The sequence below is a fragment of the Centruroides vittatus genome, unplaced genomic scaffold (assembly GCF_030686945.1).
Source record: "Centruroides vittatus isolate TY-2023 unplaced genomic scaffold, ASM3068694v2 scaffold_1152, whole genome shotgun sequence".
In the NCBI taxonomy this organism is placed as follows: domain Eukaryota; kingdom Metazoa; phylum Arthropoda; class Arachnida; order Scorpiones; family Buthidae; genus Centruroides; species Centruroides vittatus.
Window position 1 is genome coordinate 2611902 of NW_027122670.1, and position 21420 is coordinate 2633321.

Sequence of the window (21420 nt, forward strand, 5' to 3'; positions counted from 1 at the left end):
TAAGGATTGGCTTAGAGCTTTTGTTGTATATTTGATTTAAAAAAAACTAATAAGTTAATTGTATATCATTTTAAGTTAACAAAGATGATAATATTTAACAATATAATGAAAATATTTGTAATTTCAAGAAGATAGGAAATCAAGAAAATATCCTTCATTTTTTAAAAAAATAAATTATATTTTGTTAAGTCAAAATATATCTAATATTTTCATTTAGAAAGTATCAAATATAATAAAAATTTTTTATTTAATGCATCAATACCTTTTTATTATAATTATAGTCTGATGATAGGTAAAAATTGAAGATATTTTGGAGAAATTGAATTTTATAGTAAGTACTTTCTATCTAGAATGCAGAAGGAATGGATCTTTATGATTAAATTATAATAGAACTGTTGATGATTTTCAAAGTAATATATTTTACTATATAATCGGGATAGTTAATTAATATATTTTTATATTTAAATACCATAACATAACACAGAAATAATACCAAAGGTTAAAATTTTTTAAAATCATCTAATAATTTTTAATATAATGTTTTACATTAAAAATTAATATATTTGTAATAAAATATTAAATCTATCATATCACCTTTAATACTTTAAATATATTATATTGACGAAGTTTGATAACTACAAGAAGTTATCAAACTTCGTCAATATAATATATTTAAAGTATTAAAGGTGATAGATTTAATATTTTATTATGAAATTAAATTTATAAATAATTTTAATAGAATAATCAATTTACATTATATTGAAATATTCAAGATATCCATACATGATATATTAAAAATTAAATTTTAATGTGTAACATGTTATTTATATTACATGCAAAAATTTATATCTGCAGATTCTGAAGATGCATTCATTATTTAATAAAATGTTATCTGATATATTGATGATGATGATTTCTCTGGTGTATTTCTGAGGTTTTTTTTTCTTTTCTTATATGAAAATACAAAATGGTGCAATTAAAACTGTATGTAATAGCTTCATATTGAATTAATATGTTTGGTTTTAATTTATGTCACTTGATACATGAAGTATAAGAAATTTAATTTTTCAGTTATTTAAGGTTAAAAAATCCGAAACTATTTTTGCACAATACTTTATATAAATGTGACTAGAATTTTTTAGTATAGTTTGTATAAATTGAAACATCTTGAATGAATTATTTAAGATAATTATTTAAGAAGCCTTTAAATGAAATCAATTAAGTGCCAACTTGTAGAATTTAAAGCACACATATCAAATACTTTGATATTCTTTATTTAAAGTAAAATTATAAATGAAATGCTTTGATATATTAATTAAGTTAATTTTCTTTTTTTTTTTTTAATTGAAAATAGCTAATTATATTTACTTTCTTATAGATAAGAAAGTAAATATAATCAGTTAAAAGGTTCAGAGAATAAGTAATTAATAAGCAATTATTTTAACATTTCATATACTATTTATAATGCAGATTATATTAGTGATGATATTTGATAAGAGAGGATTTATAATTTTTTTTTAAATTTCATATAAAATTGATTTGTATTTTTATATTTCACTAATTAGAATAAGATTTAAGTTTATTAGAATTAGAATTAGATTTGTTTATTTACAAAATGGTGGAAAATTTTAAAATATTGGTTTTTCTGTTTTAATAACATTTTTACATTTTGGAACATTGGTTATTTACTAAAACTATTAACATGAGAATAGAAAATGAATATCAGAAAAGCAAAATTATAGATAAATATTGAAATTTCAAATATTAAACTATTTTTTAATATTTGTGATATTGTTTTAATATATACAATTTATATTCCAGTCTGTTTATTTAAAATTTTAAATTTAACTTTTATTAATCTCAATTCTAGTATTTACAGAAATAAAGGAATAAAGAAAATGATTGGGAGTTATCTATTTTTTTAAGCAATGCTTTTCAGTATTTCATATGTTTTTTTTGTGATTTTCTTTATTGTAGTTAAACATTTTGAATAAATAAATATAATTTTTTGATACACTTAGATGAATATCATATTCTTTTTGTCTTAATATGAAATATTAGATAAAATTTAAATAAAAATATACATATTTGAATCATTATAAATTATTTAGTATAATTGTTTTGGTATTTACATAACTATTTACAGATATTCCTTTAAATTTATATTAAGATATTATATTTTAAATAGTTAATTTTCTATCAAATTATTCTACACTTATAATTATAAATTCTTATAAAATAGAAGTTTAATTTATTTAAACAGATTTATACATTTTTAAAATTATGTATATATTATTTGTTTTTTTCCAGAGTCAAGCAATGAGAATTGTCCGAACAGTTGGACAAGCATTTGAAGTGTGCCATAAATTAAGTTTAGTTCATACAACTTCTACTGTTAGTAGTCAGGAAGACATTCCTTGTGAGAAAAGTAATGAAGCTATTTGTGATGTTTCCACAAAAGGTAATTTAATTTATATGTATATAAATTATGTACAATTCTAAATTTTTAATTTTTTTTTTTGTAAATAGTTTGAATATTACAAGCAAACACTTTAGAAACTGCAGTTTATTTTTATTAAATCTCTTATTTTTGTGAATATTGGCTAATATGCATTTTTTAGAAACTTTTATAAAATAAGAATTAATACTTGTTAATTCTATAATTCTGTTTAATTATATTGTATGATTATTTTCTGTTCCATATTCTACTTATCGTATAATCAAAAATGTTTGATTTATAAACAAACATTAATGAATCTAACTAAATATCATACTCAGCTCTTTAAAATATTTAATGAATCATCAAACACCTGATGCTGAGAAATGTTTATTAAATAAACATTAATGTTTTTAACCCAATATGATAGGCCATCTTCAGATGCAATGAAAATTCGAATGTATTATAACTTAACATTTAAACGACAGAACGTTTGAAAACTTTTACATTTAAATTTAAAACAAAATACTAGATAAATTAACAAACAAATAGTAAAATAAAACAAACTATACTAAATGAACTAATACAATAATGATGTAAATAATATAATGAAATAAAAAATATCATATGTAAAATAAAATAAAAATGAAATAAATACACAAAAAATGCCTCTAAGTATAAGAGCAGGTGCGGGCTAAGAATTTCTGTGTTTTAGTTTTTCTTTTATGTAGAATTTCCATGCAGGAGCTAGTCTGTCCGCATCCTTGGCATTAATACAACCATCCTTTATTACTTTTATAGATTTCGATTTTTTCTCCATGCATTGCTAATGATGGGGAATGCATAGCCCTGAGGATAGTTGCTTCATTCCATTTAACCACAGAGTTTTCTGCTTGTGCCATACATGATAATACTGTGTTGCAGTGCTCTTTGTTAATGTCATATTTGTACTCCTTAAGTCTGATAGCTAAATTCCATCTTGTGACCCCAGTAGAGTCCTTCTTAATTCCTAATTCCTGATTTTCAAATGGAATTTTATATACGCCTGCTTTTTCTTATTTTTTAATTATGTCTTTATCATTTCTTAAAATATTGTATAAATTAGGCACTCTTTTGAAAACTACTTTTGAGTGTTTTTTTGTCCAACACTTGTTTCATGATGTTCTTGATGTTTTGATTATAAGTGAACTTGGAGATTTTAAACTGATTTGTTTGGTTCTTATTATATTGCCTCCTTTATATCTTTTAATTAGTTTAATAATCTTTTTATTACTTTTATAATTTTAATGTTTGTTTAATAAACATTTCTCAGCATCAGGTGTTTAATGAATCCTTTGAATACGTAGTATGAATTGAAAGAGCATTGAAGGATAGTCTAAAAGCTTTTAGAGACAGTACAGTATTATCTTTTCTTTTACTTTTTCAAGTTGCATTCAATAAAAATGTTAGAAGTTTTTGGAATTAAGCAAAAATTTTAGAAAAGTTAGGCAAGGCAGAGACTGTCAAGAAAACAGAGTCACTATGGATTTGCAGCAGAAGCCTAGATCATAAATTGATTAACATTAGAGACAGCAAAACATTGCTTTCTACTTAGAGTGTTAATACTCTATTTTCTGAATTAAAATTCTGGGATTCAAATAAATCCTGGTCTTTGAATAAAGCTTGGTGATAAAGATGTTGTTACAAATAAACCCTATGTTGAAAAGAATGGGAAACCTGTTAGATAGTATTGAACTGTATAGGGCAATGTAGTTTAGAGTGACAGGTAAGGAGTTTAAAATTCTAAATATTGAATAGAATTGTAATTATATAAATAAGCAATGTTAAAAGTAGAAAATAAAACAGATTTAACAAGATTCAAAGGTACTTTTATCTTTTCTTGTATAGGATTTATTAGATGAAGAATGAAACAGAACAGAAATGTTTAAATTTTCTAAAAGTATAAACTATCATAAAAGTTTTCAAGAACAACAAACATATCAGTTAATATTGCAGTATAAATTTTTGTAATTAAAAACTTACTTAGAATATTAAATTTTTTTCAAGAAGTCAATAATAATGAAATTAAGAGTATTTAATCAGAAAGGTGATTTATGATTAAATGAAGCTCTAATTAGCTTTGTTGTATAACTTAATTTTTAAATATATCCAATGAAAACTTTTGTACAGTACTTTATTTATAATTAGTCATATAAAATTTATAATATTCAGCACAATTTAATTAGAATCATTTTTATAATAATAATAATAATTCTGAAATAAAGGTAAAAATGAAACAGATAGATCATCAGAACCCAATAGCTGTGATACTCAAACAGAAGATGTCAATCCTAGTGCCAGTTGTGAAACTACTGTCCAACGACCCACCAAATTAGAATCTTTAGCTCCTCCAGCCTCTGAAAGTGGAGATAGAATTATACCTGAAGTATGTCATTTATATAAGTCTTTTTAAAAATTAAAATGTTTTTCAAAATCATTTATCAAATATTGTTAAGAATTATATTATCATATATTAACATCTTTCAACAATAAAATTTTAAAAATTTTCAGTGTTTTTCTTAAGAAATATTGTTTACCTAGTTCTATTGATAATAGTAATGTAATTTTTGGTATGTTGTTTTTAAATAAGTGGCAAAAAGTTTCACAAGCAAATTACATAAATGTGAAGCTAACATATAATATCAGGCAATTCAAAAGATATTGCTGATTATTTATTTAGTTTATTTGCACTAATGCTGACAACAAGATGAAGTCAAGCATCAGATGATTAACTGATACATGATGTGATTCACTACAGTGTTGGACAAAACCTTAAAGACAGGCAAAAATTCCACCTCAACAATTAACTTAATTAAATTATTGATTCAATCATGTTCTTATGCATTAAAAAAGTAAATTAATAGGTTTATACAGTAATGAAAGAATGGTGTTGGAATAGTTCTTCCAAAAAGTAGAAAACCAGGTAATTTATTAAATATATAAAAATATAAATACGACTATACAAAGATAAAACTTTGCTCTTGTCTTTCCTTCTCGCCGTTCACTCCATCGGCAGATGGAGTGAACGGCGAGAAGGAAAGACAAGAGCAAAGTTTTATCTTTGTATAAGTTTTAGACGATTCACAAACTCTCGGAGACGACCTTTTTTTTTTGAGGCTACTGCCTCCGCAGAAGAAATGTTTTATCTTTGTATAGTCATATTTATATTTTTATATATTTATTAAATGTAAATAATGCCGGCCATGTACTTTTTATTAATTTTTTACTTTAAAACAGGTAATTTATGTTGACAAAACTTTAAATACAACTGAAAAAATAACTGAAAATTTTCATATAAATGTAGATAATTAAGGATGATTAAGTATATGTAGATCTCTTTATACATGTAAAAAGAGATCTGCATATACTTGTGTACAAAAAATCATCTGTCAAACATGTAAAAAGGTTGTAAAACTGGCAGAACAAGAAGAAGGAAAAATTGATATTTTATGGCCACAGTAACAAGAACCGTGCTGTAGCTACCCAAATAGGAAGGAGTCACACTGTTGTGTATAACTATATTAAAAAAGGATGATAAATACAACTTGAAAAACAATGGTAGAAGACTTAAGTTTAATGAAAGAGATAAGATGTAAGTAACAGTGTGATGTCAGCATCAAAAATTGTGAATCGGTTAGAGTTAACAGTTCATCTCTGTGCTGTTCAAAAAGTGATAAAATCATCAGGACGACTTAAAAGAAAGAAATTGAAAAGAAAACCTCCCCTAACTAAAGAACATAAAACTGCAACATTGACTTATGCCTGAGATCGCATGTCCTGGGATGCAGAAAGGCAATAGGTTTATTTTTTTCAGATGAAAAAAGTTTGTGGTCCATGATGGTCTGAACTATTATTTTCATGATTTATGCAAAAAAGATAATTTTATCTCGAGAATAGATGGGTGGTGGTTCCATTGTGGTGTGGGGTGCCATTTCTTGCAAGGGAAAATCACCTATTGAATTCATAAATGGATTCAAAAAAGTATCAGAAGCTGATTAAAATTACTTTATTTCCAAATGTATGAAAATTAGCAGGAAGAAAATTTTATTTTATACAAGATAATGCACCTATCCATTTATCTTGCACAACAAAAAATTGGCTTCAGTGAAAACAAGACCAACTGTTGGACTCCTTAATCTCCAGATCTAAACCTGATTGAGAATATCTGGGGTGTGTTTTCAAGAACTGTATATGCTGATGACAAACAATACAGTTCAATAAAAGACTTAAAAGCTACAGTGAAGAAAACCATGGCATGCTATACCAGCCTCCACACTCAAAACATTTATTGTGAGTACGCCAGACTGCATTTTTGAGGTTATTCAAAAATGTGGAAGTCCACAAGATAATTAATGACAACTCAAAGCCCAATGCATCTAATGAAATAAAGGCTCTAAATTTATTTAATAATTTATTTAAATTATAATAATTAATTTAGTTAAGAGATGACACCTAACGTCTACCTCTAATGTCAAATTACTTTATATCGATCATTTAATTAGCCAGTTTTTAGCCTGATATTTAAGGCAATTGTTGGTCCACAAGATTTTAATCTATTATTTGCAGTTGTTTTTTCAGTTGTATTTAAAGTTTTGCCAACATAAATTACCTGGTTTTCTTTGGAAAAAACAGTTATCTAATTTGTCTTAACCTTTAAAGTTTTTCAAAAAATTGTTTTTAAAAAAGTATAAAAAAACCACTCCGTAAATATATATTTTTTACTTATACAAGATCATTAAACTTTCTTTTCAATATATAGAAATCATATATTAGATTTAATTTTTAAATTTCTGTTACGATCTTAATATATAATAATTCACTAATGAATTATATATATATTTGATTTTAGGTTGGGGAAACCTATTCCTCACCTTTAAGTGAACCATTACCTTTGATGGGTGTTGTTCCTCCGGAGGGTACTCCATTAAGTCTTTATCATCAACTACAATTACTTAAGCACCAGTTAGAACAACAGAGTCAACAGACTCAAGCAGCTGTTGCTCAGGTTCAACTATTGAAGGATCAGCTTGCTGCTGAAACCACTGCAAGATTAGAAGCTCAAGTAAGTTTTTTAATTATAACAATTTGTTTTCTCAGGTTCTTATGTTTTTGCTATTAAATCTTACTGTAATTGCTCATCCTGAATATACAGTAAGACCTGCTTAATGTGGGGGATGCGTTCCTAGATGAAAAAGCGCTAAACGAAACACCGTTAAACAAGGTCATTTTAACATGGAGTAAATAGGGATAGGGGAACATGTCACCAAAAATAAACAAATTTTACTTTAATTTTAAGTTATTTTTATATTAATTTGTATAATAATATATGTTAAATAGCGCATAAACATATACACACAGAAATGTAAAGTTCATTTTTTTGTGATGAAGGACACGGCTTTTCTGAAATTCTTGTTTTTTTTGCAATAAAGTCATGAAGTTTCATTTGTCATGTTTTTCTTTTTTTAAGCAAATGTCGGTAGCAGAAGATTGCATCCAAAGCACCTCATTTTGCTTTTGCACTTCTTTCAAAATCTGGATCGTTTGCTACAACTTTCAACTTTTATTTTTAAAAAATTAATAATAATAATAATGCTAATTTTTTGTCAATGATTTCAGTTGTCGTTACCAAACTTTTACTTAGGAAATCTGTAGAGAAGCTTTTTGGGTTCTTCGTTTTCAGAGTTATTTTCAGTTCTACATGAATTCTTAGTTCTGCCAGTTCTTGAAGGTTGTCATTGGTAAGGCATCAGAAACCTGCAGTAACTCCTCAATATTCTGCTCGTCTACATCTCATAGTCCTGCTGTATCAATTAGGTTGAGTTCGGTCAACCTAACGATACAGCAATAGGCTCTTCTCGTTAAGAATTCCTGGATACCTTCAGCCATAACTTCTTCCACACTTTGTTCGTGCATTTTCAGTTAATTCTTGCCAAGCAAAGTCGCTATTGCCTATTGCATCCATGATGTTATATTTTTTTCAAAATTGCACCAAACAAACATAGATTTAAAGAAAGTATACTTTTTTGCCACCTTTTTTGATTGGTTTGTGTTCGTAAATAATCATATTATATACAAATCAACGAAATGCCGTGATAATTTAAATTGGCGTAAAGTTTGAGCTTTTTTTAGGTTTTGAGCAGACCGCATTTTATTGAATCAGCGTTAAGCAGGGTCTTACTGTAATTGCATGTCTTCAGACTCCATCTGAAATAGCTGAAACCCTACCAAAGTATGCACTAGACATTTTTATATCCAAACCCAATTCTGAGCTATGTTGTTGCTTATTATATATAACAAAATAATTGCTATAATGTAAATAGTGAGTATGGGGCAAATGAAAATACTAACAAGATATATTATAAATCAGTAGATGTTTTGTGAAAAAAGTAAGAATTTATTAATAAATTATGCAGAATTTACAATGAAAAACAAAAAATTAGCATGATTATTATTAATTTTTTTAAAATAAAAGTTGAAATTAATATATAGAAATGTTTATTTGTAAAACAAATACATATCAATTTATTAATTTTTATTGGATGACAAAACATAAACATAAGATTAACAATTCAAAATATTGACAAAATCAGTCAGAAAAAACAAAGACCATGTATAGGATTTAGTAACATTTTAATGTTTGCTAATAATAGGGAATTATAGTGTTGTGTATATTTATAATAGTGTATTGAATATTTTAGGGTTTTAATTTCCTTTTTTTTTTAAACATTGTCTTTAAAATGTAAGTAATTGATTTTTCTTGAATTCTTAAAATCAAATAAATATTAAAAAATGTATTTTGTACATTTTAGACAAAAAAAAAAGAAAGTAGTTGTACAAAATTGTTATAAATTATTATGTTATCAAGATTACTTTTACAGAAAATACAAATATCAGTATTGTACAATTTTTCTGAACTTTGTTAATTCACAGACTTTGAAACTTAAGTATAATTACATAATTATATTATTATTTTACAAAATATAAATATTAAGCAAAAATCATGCTTTTATAACAATTATAAATTTTTTCAATTGATGATAGTATTTATTTATTTCTGTAACTTAGAGGTTTATTTCATGAAAAGTTATAACAAAAAAGATGAGATTACTTCATTATACTCATGTAATAAATTCAGATGCAGAGACTATTTTTAACTGTGATCAATCAGTTGTAAAAACTTTATAAATACAAAGAGTTTATTGCTATTAAATGCTTTTTGGTAGTTCTGAAGAATTAACTTCTTCAGAACTAACAAAAAGCATTTAATTTTACTTTAGTTTACTTTTTCAAATATAACCAAAATAATAAATAAAAATAAATTTATGACTATTAAATAGAATAATGGAAACATATTACTATTATTTTTAATAGTTTTTTGGTAACAAGTTAGACTACCTTATTTATGATACAGCACAGATAGTAATAGTAATATATCCCAATATTATTTGGCTTTAATGGAACATAGATGTTTGACAATACAATAAAACCAACAGTTAAGATTTTAATTGTATTAGTTTATTTTAAAAATATTTAATTAAAATAATTAGAATAAATTGAGAATAAATGAATAGAACACAATTCAAAACATAGAATGTTTATAACTAAATATGTTTTGAATTGTGTTCTATTCATTTATTCTAAAGGCTGTACATGAAGATAAGCTTTAAAATATGGTCAAAAATGCTAATTTTATTAAATTGAATTCTACTGGAATCTTATGGATGTGTTGTTCATTCAACTAGAATTAACCATTGCATATAAATTAATTTGAACTTTTGTTATATAAATATTATTTATAGAAACATTACAAAAATATATACAGATTTATTTGATAGACATTTGGATCAATTTTCATTTTTCTTTGTGTTGATGATGTTCATTATTATGTAGAACTGATATAATGCATATAACTGTTGAGAAGAAAATTATATTATAGGTTTACAATTTTTACATGTAAATCATAATTTTTATTTTAGGCTCAAAATCATCAGCTTCTTGTACACAATAAAGAACTTTTGGATCATATTCGAATGCTAGTGAAACAAATCCAAGAGTTTGAAAAGAAACATGTAGAAGGAAAGACTGATAATGTGCTTCCAGAACTTCCATCTGTATCAGAAGTAAGAAATATTTATTATTAGTCAAGATGTGTTATTAATTAAATCAATAATATATTATGAAACTATTATAATTTTATATTCAAGTTAATATTTTTGCAGCTGAGTCTAATTTAACAGTCACTATGTTTAAAATAATTTGAGATCTTTACACTTACTTCAGTGCTGTAGTTTTGTATCAATCAGAATTCTGTTCTGAAGTTTAAGATCAAAGAATCTATTGATAGAAGTCATTAATATAGTTTTCTGAAATAGTTTTTTTATTTTAAGATTTTTGCCATATTGCAAAAATTATTCAATTATAAAAATAATTTGAAATGGAATTTTAATTATTTTTAAATTACATAATTTATTATTTTTTAATGCTTTATTACTGACACAATGCATTCCTTTCCTTTCTACATCTATAAACTTTTTGATTATTTTTTAAATTTATAATTCTGATGTAATCAGACATTCTTTCTATAAATTAAAATTATGTTTTTAATTTATACTTTTAGAAAATCATGCTAATTGTTTAACATTAATGTATAAAGTTGCAATTATATATAATTTAGCATTATTATACAGAAATATGAATAAAATTTGGAGTATAGTAATTAATATCAAATGTTAACATATTATACTTAATTTGTAAGAATATTAATTTTCTTGAATAGTATCTTATAATTGATATAAGGACGTGTAAGTACTGAATCAGAACTTTGCCAATCATCATATATACATAATTGATTATGTATAATTTTCTAATTTGATCATAATATAGAACAAGATATCTTCAGTATGTTTGCAGTAACAGCATTACTTGGTGCATGATTATCAGTAATATTATGAAATAATTCCTGTTATTTAAACTAAAAATATTTTACCAATTAAGTTTTCCTCCATTAAAGCATTTTTTTTTTTTTTTTTTGTTATTCCTGTAGTTTGTCTGTCTTGTTGATTTGTTTTCTGTAGTGATAAATTGCCAAATGTCCTTGGTTATAAATGTTCAGTAGATGACAATCAATGAATGGGATACTTTTTACATCATTGATTGTCTTGTCTGTCTTGCATCATTCTAAAATTGTAAATCTAATGATTGTCAGCCTTCAAGTTGCTGAATTAAAGTTTCCAATGGATGTCAAGTTGAATGTGTTTTTCTGTATCTCATTTTATGAAGCAAGGTATAGCAAAATTGAACATATTTTGATATAATTAGATTTAGCATATTAAATATTTTTGCTGAATTTAGCAGTAATTTTAGTAAAAATGTTGAAAAACTTAATCTTATATTATAATGGATCTTTTATAGATGAGAAATCCATTTCTATTCAAGTGTCATATGTTTTTGGAATTTTAAGTAGAATAGATTCCAGCAAAACTGAGTACGTAATCCTGCAAAAGACAATTTAATTACTAGTTCTTATTTCAAAATTTATTATAGTGAAAATCAATGGAAGAAGTAAGAAATTTCACATTGTTTTTACCATAGGAATAGTACTGATTGAAAAAATAATTTTTACAGCTTAAAACAGGCATTAAATACAGGCTTTAAGGAATTTTTATTTTTGATATAAATCTATTAAAGTTAAGTGAAAAGGCATACATTGTTTCTGGCATACATTTGGATAGAAAAGTGATTAATTTTGATAATGTACTGTACAGGTTCATTTGGTTAAAAAATTACAATTTGTGATATATCTAAATTTGGAGTCACTTGATTAACTTAATGTTATGTAAAAAATGAAATAAAAAATTTATTTTGATCCTGTTGTATTAAACTTAGCAGAATTACTTTGAGAATAATAATCTTTTTAAATCTAGTATTGTGAATTCTAGAAATTGTAAAATTGATGCTTATGTTAGCATTTAATAAGAATACAAACACCAGTTCTCTAAATAAACACAAGTTAAAAAAATCATATTTGCCACATGGCATCAATTTATTTTTATAAAGATAAAATAACAACCTTTTTTTACGTTCCAGCACTATTTTAATTACGTAAGAATGTTTTCAACTGCTTTAAGCAGCCATCTTTAGTTAACCAATAAAAAAGAACATAGAATTATAAAGTTATGAAAATAAGCACATAGAGTTCTAAATTTACGAAAAATTAAATGAAATTCTATTGCGCTCACGCAAATTGTCGGTAACGCGCTTGCACGTTAATTCAAATGTAGTAACATATCAATGTAGGCATCGTAAAATATTACATTAAATATAACGGAAAAAAAAAAGGCGTTTTTAATGATGTTCCGTCGCTTTAACAAATTCTCCGTTAGTTTAGGTTATCAAAGAAAGATTTCCAAGCTGACGCCAACGTGTCCGCATCTCTATGGTTGATGCAGTTTGTGGTTAAATGAGCTCTGTGTATTTCCATTTTCTCAATGTGTTTAACAGCTTGTCTTGATCTTGCGGCCCTCACGATCGAGGCTTTATCCCAAAATACCGTTATTCCTTGTTCTTTCGCAAATGCTGCCAGTACCATAGAATCAACATTCTTGTTCACCAACTGCTTATGCTCATATATTCTCTGATTTAGGCTCCTCATCGTAGCGCCGACATACACCAGATCAGTGTTAAATCGATTATCTCTAATTGGGATGGAATATACTCTTGTTCTGTCGTTGTGCTTTTCTTTTCTCTTATCGTTTCTCAAGATACCATACACCATTGGGTTACGCCTGTATACTACGTGCAAATTCCTATGCCTCGCTACCTTCTTAACCACTCTACTTAGAAACGGTATAAAATCCAGAACTAAATCTTTTCTTTGTGCAGTTTGGGGTTGTTGCTGGTCCTGTTTACGTCTATGACTTCTCGTAATCAGGTCGTCGATTACTTTCTTCTGGTACCCATGTTGAACCGCTACGTTTCTTATGTATTCTAACTCATTATAAGTGTCACAGACATTCGTGCAATGTGTGTGCGCACGTTTTATCAAGGATAGAAACGCTGTCAGTTTAAAGTGCGCAGGGTCTATAGAATTGCTCGGTATAAAAAATGGCTGATAAACAGGTTTACGATATATACTTGTCTTGATTTCCCCTCTTTACATATTATCATTACATCCAGGAAGTTAACGCTAACTCCACTTTCTTGATCCAATTCCAAGGTCAATCCATACGGGTTGTTGTTGATTCTGTTCATAAACTGGCGCACATTGCGGTTATTATTCCACAAGATGAAAATATCATCGACATATCTGGTGTATGCTACTATATCATTCTGGAGCATGGTTAAGACCTTGCACTCAAGTTTACGGAGCACTAATTCACACAGCACTGTCGACATAGGGCTTCCCATCGGGACGCCTCTAGTTTGAAGATATGTCTTCCCTTCAAATTCAAAGAAAGACGTGTAGCAGATTAAATCTGCTAATTCCAGGATGTGTTTGTGGTACTTGAATGCATTATTGATGTTAGCAAATAAAAAATCTCTCAAAGCACAGAAACAAGGAGGTAATTTTATGGAGGGGTACAGGGCTTTATAATCCATTACTGTCATGTGTTCTTCGTCTTTAAGTGTAATTCTCTCCAGTTTGTGTACCAATTGCAATGAGCTCTTTATATGAAAGGGGTATCCCTGGATCTTGCCACGTATAAATGCGACCAGCTGTTTTTCTAGACCGAAAGTGGGTGCCTTGCACTTCTCCATTACTGGGCTCCAGTAGTGGCTTCCACTTCTCCACTTAACCACACTCCAGAATGATATAGTAGCATACACCAGATATGTCGATGATATTTTCATCTTGTGGAATAATAACCGCAATGTGCGCCAGTTTATGAACAGAATCAACAACAACCTGTATGGATTGACCTTGGAGTTGGATCAAGAAAGTGGAGTTAGCGTTAACTTCCTGGATGTAACGATAATATGTAAAGAAGGGAAAATCAAGACAAGTATATATCATAAACCTGTTTCAAACATATTTATTCATTATTTGAGATTATATTTTAAACAAGTTTTTTACATCTTTTTTATCAAAAGATTTTATGGATGCTAAAACAATCTTGTATTGAGAATTAGCAAAAGTTTTTTATTTATATATATTATTATTTTATTTATTATAGATATTGAAATATTGATTCAGTCTTTTTGTAATAATTTAATATGTTATTGTATTTTTAATTGTTTAATATTCATTTTGTTTTAAAAAGAGATAAATTTACAAATAAATTATTTTAAAATTGTTGACTTAAAGTAAGAACAGAAAAAGTTATCACAGAGTTACATTATGATTTTAGAATTATTTATAAACATTTTTGAAAATTTTAAAAATTAACATATTAAATAGACTGTTTTTGGCATTAATAGCCATTCAATGATTGATAATAAATAAATATACAGTAGAGCATCGATTATCCGACTCAATTGGGGACTGGGGTTGGTCGGATAACTGAAAAGTCGGATAATCGAAAAGTATGAAAAAATACATTATTAGTATAGTGTATTAGACCTGGTTTAAATACTAGCCTCCCTTTCAGGGTCGAGCCAGTGCTGCCAGCTAAAACATGCAAAAATTTAACAAAAATAATATTAAAGTAGCCAAGACATAACCAAATATTGTAGCGCCACATCACTAGCGGACATTTGAATTTGCCGACTAGAACGCGGTCAGTTAACTGATAAGTCGGTTAATCGGGGGTCGGATAATTGATGCTCTACTGTATATGATAATATATATATATTTATATATATGAATATATATGATAATATATATATATATTATCATATATATTTATTTATTATCAATCATTGAATGGCTATTAATGCCAAAAACAGTCTATTTAATATGTTAATTTTTAAAATTTTCGAAACAATATATAGCCTTTTTCAAAACAATATATATCATCTTTATCAGGCAAGAAATTCTTTTTTATAGCAGAAATTCCATTTGATGTTCCTGTTCACATACTTTCAATGACAAAGATGATATATATTGTTTTAAAAAAGGCTATTAATGTTGAAAGACAATCTATTTAATGTGTAATGTGTTAGTTTTTAAGTTTTAGTTAGATAGAAGTGTTACTAAAAGCTTTATTAACACATGGAAAATTTTAAACATGACTTGTATCGTATTTCTTCTATATATAGTAAAACCTCCTGTTTGTGATCATTCTCATGGAAAATCAGAAGTTGTCACAAGACAGAGTGTTATTTATAGTCTTTATTTTAACATACAGTATTATAGAATTTGCAACAACTTAAAAAGACAAGAAGGGTGTTTATTCAAAATTTACAATATTTTAAGCAAATAAACTAAAAGCTAAATTTGCACTAGTAGTTTGTTAATGATAAAGTTACTGTTTTATCAAAAACTTTGAGTGTTATTAATAGCCTGATGAAGGTATTTGAATAAGGTCAAATTAGTTATATAAGGTTAGTTATATAAAGAATTTGTGTTGGAATTTATGGTTACTTACAGTTCTGTTAATGAACACAAGTTGCCAAAAATGTTGCCAGCCTTGATAATCCTCTTATTATTGTAGAGAAGTTACATTTCATGGTGATTAATGATTGTAATAACATTTTTGGAAATAGTGCTGGATTGTTTACTAGGCATGTGAGTTATATGCCTAGGGGTCCTTATATTGAGGGAAAAAATAAAGCAATTTTACCATTGTAATTGTAATAATAATTTATGAATAATTCTATAGTTACAATTAGACACTATTAGTTTATGATATAATAAAATTATGTAGATGGGCTTTTAATCTTTTGTGCCTAGGGCTTCAGAAGATTGGAAACTGAACAAAGAAAGCAATTCCAAATGGCAAAGAAATTTCATTCGAAGTAACTGAATGCCTGTGGCCACATATCAGAGGCTGATGTGTATGGAAGAGACCAAAAATATACAGTCACAAATTGAAGATGGCACAAGTCAAAAGTGATCACGAAATAGAGTTTGGTCTGTGAATAAAACAGCCTAGAAACTGGATTATAAGACATTCACTAAAGACCAAACTCCAGCTTTGAAAATGTAAATTTAGTGGAAAAAAAACATTTTCTGTAATCTGACAATGGTTGCTTAAGGCAATCAAAAACATTCATTTTGCATTAAATTTGTTTTCAAAACTGGAGTTTTGGTGTTTGGTGGATATTTAAATCAATGGAAAAGTTTAGGGAATTCTTCCTCTGGTCAAAGATAAGAGGTTAGCACAAAATAGAGATAACGAAGGGAGGTTTTACTGTATATATGTAATATTTCATTATAAACCAAAAATTTAGATCATTTTTAATATCAATAATATAATAAAATTAATGTTTTGTTTTTTGTTATAATTAATATAGGTAGCACATAGTGGAATATCTCAACTACCAACTTCAACTAATCTTCCAGAATTGGTTCCAACAACTACAAGATCACCATTGCATGAAAATTTGCTCCATCCTACTCAGGGCTATGAATCATGGATGCCAAAAAATATTGTACCATCCTCATCTATTCAGAGCAGTACTTCTCAAAATCTGAATGTTTCGAGTCCGTCAAACAGTCCACAGTTAAGAAGTTTCTCGGAGGAAAAGGCAAATTTATTTTTATCTGGATTGCCCTTTTCCAGTAGTCCAACTCGAACAAATTTTGTTAAAACTACTGACGAAATTTTCAAAGTTCAGAAAGTAGAAAGTCCTCAAATCAGGACAAGATCACCAATTTTATCACAACTTGATGATTCTACAAGCAATTTATTGACTCTTCAAATTAATAATTTAAATACTTCAATGTATGTGCCATGTTCTACTAATTCAACTACTACTACAATAAGTCAGTTAAATCCACCTCCACAAAAAACTAAGAATAGTAAACTTTTAGATCAAGGATTAATGTCTAAGAGAACTACTACAAAAGCGGGAGGAATGGATGACTGCAGTAGAAATATAAACAGTCAGGAAGCTTACAGTCAACGACCGGATGTTGTCTCTTGGCCGTCATCTCAAGTGTCCATTAACAAGCATTCTACCTCTGGAGCACAAGCTAATTTATTTCCACAGAACACTCAATCTTATCAGTATTCGGAAAGGGACAGTTTTTTAACTCAGACAGCCAGAGACATCGGGAGACTAACCATACAAGATAAAGAAATGGATTATTTTCAAATAAATGAATCACAACACGACGAGAGGATACAGATTTTTAAAAGTTGAGGATTGAACATTCGTTAACAATTGACACATCAGGGAATTTAAAAAAAAAATCCAAAAAATTTTTTGAACATATCAAATTTTGTACATCTTTTGTGAAATCAAGTGTCAAATTGTAAAACCTCATTTTATAATTTTAATCTTTTCGTTTTTTTTTTTGTTTTACCCATAATATCCGATAAAAATAATCGTCATTGCTGCGGTTTAATTGGTAGCAATGCCGATTTCATTTTGTATAGTATAACTTCATAGGGCTGTTAATATGTATTAAACCACTGCCTAATATGTAAATAGTTTGCCAAAAAGCAGATGATGGTAAAATATCAAGTCTCAAGACAATTGAAATGCAAAAAAGCAATCATGAGTGCTATTTTTTTGTGATGTCTTGCATATATATTTCTCATTTTATAGAACTACTTAGCCTTCTATATTATTTTGTTATGTTAGCAATACTCATTTTATACAAAATTAAATCAATTGAATCTCACATTTTTGGCATTTATGATTTTAATCAAATAACAAAGATGTGCTAAATTTTGTTTTAGTTGATTACAAGTAATTGTTGGTTTTTTTCTTTGTTAACATTAACTGCAATAATTTGTTTTTATTTTGCTTTTGTGTTTTTGTTTTTGTCCCTATTATATTGTTTTACAATGGGAAAAAATTTATGAATTGTATACAAAAGAGGGGAAAACACACGAATTAATATTTTAAAATGTGTGAATTTATTTTTGGTTACAAAAATTTTTATATATTACAAATTACGGTAACTAATATTGTGATTACTAACCATTAAAGGTAACCTATGTTAAAATAAACTTACATTGGAAGTTATCTAGTTATTTTAAAATAAAAATTTATAAAATGATTAATGAATATTAGAATTGTGTTTTTTATTTGAAACGTCGAGTACGTTGTCTGGTAAAATGGCTTTAATATATAACCGGGTAAGTGAACCGGTGACGTAATCCATTTTAAACAAAACGGGCCGTCACGGGTCTGCTTATCCATTTGTACTAAAGCCACTCTACTAAGCAACATTCCCATTATATTAATAATTCCGAATGATTTTTGTGAATAATATTAGCCTTGATTATGCCGTTGTGTATACATAAAATACGCTACTTCATTAACTCATTTTTCATAATTATAAAAGCATATTGCATGACACCAGCATGGCTTTTTTAGCACATCATATTTTTAGCATAGAAATGGATAGAGATGACCTCTAAATCCAAAAATTAAAATTCCTTTTACTCAGTATTTTTAGTTTTTAATTTTATAAAAACATTAAATTGTATATATGTAAATAGTATATGATTATAAAATATAGTAAATATATTCTGTAGTTTAAATTATTAATTTAATGAAGAAAGTTAAACAAGCAATATATATATATATATATACACTTTTAATAATGTTTTACAGCCAGCTTTTTTATTGTTTATATAAAATTTACAATTAGTTTTAAAGAATTAAGTGGTTCAAAGTTTAATGATTTAAAATCAAATGACAATTTCTAAATTTTTAATAGTGCATTTAATAGTCCATGTACATTAAAAATTAATTATTAGATTTAAAAAATATATCTGAAGTTTAAAAGAGGAAATAATTCAGAAAAATTTTTTATATCTTTAAATGTATTTATCTTATTAAAATATTTATATATAGATAATTTTTGATAAATTTATTCCATAAATAAATACTGATATCTGACCGTGGATACATCTAGTTTTAATATTTTACAACCATATCAAATAAAGTAGAATCGCAAATCAAGTTAGAGATACACGTGAATGAATTTTTATAAATAACAATAGGTGATGACAGTGTAATTTTATAAATTATTTATTTTCATATCGCGTAAAATTTTTGATTCATTAATATTTTATTAATGACTTAACAAATATAAATGGATGAATTTGCGGATTACAATTTGAAATTTGTATTAAAATTGACAAATAATGCAAAAATGTCAGCTCATTCAGGGAGCCGTCCATTAAAGTTTTTGACTCCTTACCTCCCTGTTGTGTACATTGATGTATGTACTTTTAGCAAACCCATCTTTAATTACGTGTACAATAGTTCGTGGACCCGTCGTATTAAAGAAGCGACTTAAAAAGTGTTCTGCAAATATTTTGATAGTTTATTTACGTGACTCGTACGCCATTGTCTGCACACACTTTTTTAGTGGTATTAATGTTCCGATCGCCCTCACTATCGCGTACAATTATGTACTTTTCGCAACCCTCCCTCCCCCTTAAACTGTACACGTAATTAATGGACGGCCCTTAATGATGAAGCCATGGTGATACATATAAAATTTATAAATTTTCGTGTTACGATAAGAAGAAATTTTATATTGTTATAATGAATAAAACATTTGCTAAACGCATAAAAGCGTTTGAAACAATTTTTAAATAAAGAAAAATTAACACCAAGTATATCGTAATTTTAAAAATAAAATTCAGTTATTTGTCGTATTTAATGCGGTATAAAACAATGCTAATTGCTCCTGTAATCTGAAGTCCGAAGTATATTATATATCAAGAAAACAAGCTATCAACAAAGCAGTTGAAGATGGAAGATGATACTCCATCATATTTCTACATTATCATTCGTACTAAACAGGAAAATACATTACGATGATTATTATAAAGGATATAATAATAAAAATGTAATTTTAAATAGCTTAAGAGAAAAACGTAGATAGGAAAAATAATTAACCAAGCGTCCTTATCGCACGTAATAATTGAATTATATAAATGACAATAATTAATTTTAGAAAATGACAGATTCGTTAATTTTTTTTGATACAATTTCTAACGCAATATAAGCAAATAATATAATGCCCAACGGCGTTAAGAACGGGAAATTATCCAATTTATTTATTAAACAATAAAATCGTACACCATTATGTAAATGATCGCATTAACTGTTGGACAAACGTCAAGTTTAAATAATGGCACCATTTTATAATAACAATTTAGAATTTTGAGAAAGGTCACATCCAAGTATTAGAAAGATTATGGAATTTCCTAACAGAGGGCGTCTGTGAACCGATGGTGCCGAACACACTGGTGGAAGAATACGCCCGGTAGGTAGTGAAGTGTTCTGTCGAGACAGACCATGTGCCTTTGTTGATTCTGTTTACAACGTGTGTCGTCGCGATGTTCTAAGTATTCTCTCCTCCTGTCCAGTAAGTATGTGTATAACTATACTTATTTAGATTTAAAAAGCACGTGTGCGTTGGTCTAACAGCTTGACGCACCTGACTAGTGTAGCAAACAAAAAAAAAAAAAGAAAGAAAAAATCAGTGTCTTAACTCACCCTAAGCTTAATACTAATAATTTAATTGTTTTCGTTGTCAGCTATCTATTGTCTATTTATAGAGTGGCTCCTCAGTTTTTTCTTATTAATTTCTCATGCCGATGACTCATCTCCGAGGTTTATCCTTAAAATTCTTTCAGGAAATGAAAATTTTACACCTAAAAAGCTCCCGGTGACCCAATGTTAACTAGGCTACACGTGCTGAGGTTTTTTTGGGTTATTTATCATACAGAATGCTGCATTATATTAAAGTTGTTATTTTTCTTCGGGCGCATAAATAGCGATAAGATCGTTTAATAGTTTGATACCAGGAAACAGGAAAAACTAGAATTTATAAGTAAAATATTTTCATATTGGTGTGTGTGTAAGAT

The 21420-nt window shown here is 27.2% G+C and overlaps 2 protein-coding genes across 5 annotated transcripts in view; both read left to right on the forward strand.

Annotated features, from left to right (window-relative positions):
* The window catches only part of LOC136986576 (carboxyl-terminal PDZ ligand of neuronal nitric oxide synthase protein), a 50593-nt gene extending 32002 nt beyond the window's left edge, over window positions 1-18591 (forward strand). For both annotated transcript variants that reach the window (XM_067284157.1, XM_067284158.1), the window contains 5 exons: window positions 2311-2461; window positions 4702-4862; window positions 7326-7538; window positions 10453-10596; window positions 16871-18591. In XM_067284157.1, coding sequence (XP_067140258.1) covers window positions 2311-2461; window positions 4702-4862; window positions 7326-7538; window positions 10453-10596; window positions 16871-17722 — 1521 coding nt within the window. In that variant the 3' untranslated portion in view covers window positions 17723-18591. The remainder of the gene's footprint in view (window positions 1-2310; window positions 2462-4701; window positions 4863-7325; window positions 7539-10452; window positions 10597-16870) is intronic.
* A 2169-nt stretch (window positions 18592-20760) lies between these two features.
* Window positions 20761-21420, forward strand: part of LOC136986575 (band 3 anion transport protein-like) — a 107893-nt gene continuing 107233 nt past the window's right edge. The window contains exon 1 of one of the 3 annotated variants that reach the window (XM_067284156.1): window positions 20761-20928. The gene's annotated coding sequence lies outside the window, so the exon portion shown is untranslated. The remainder of the gene's footprint in view (window positions 20929-21420) is intronic. The other 2 variants (XM_067284155.1, XM_067284154.1) reach the window with 2 other exon arrangements.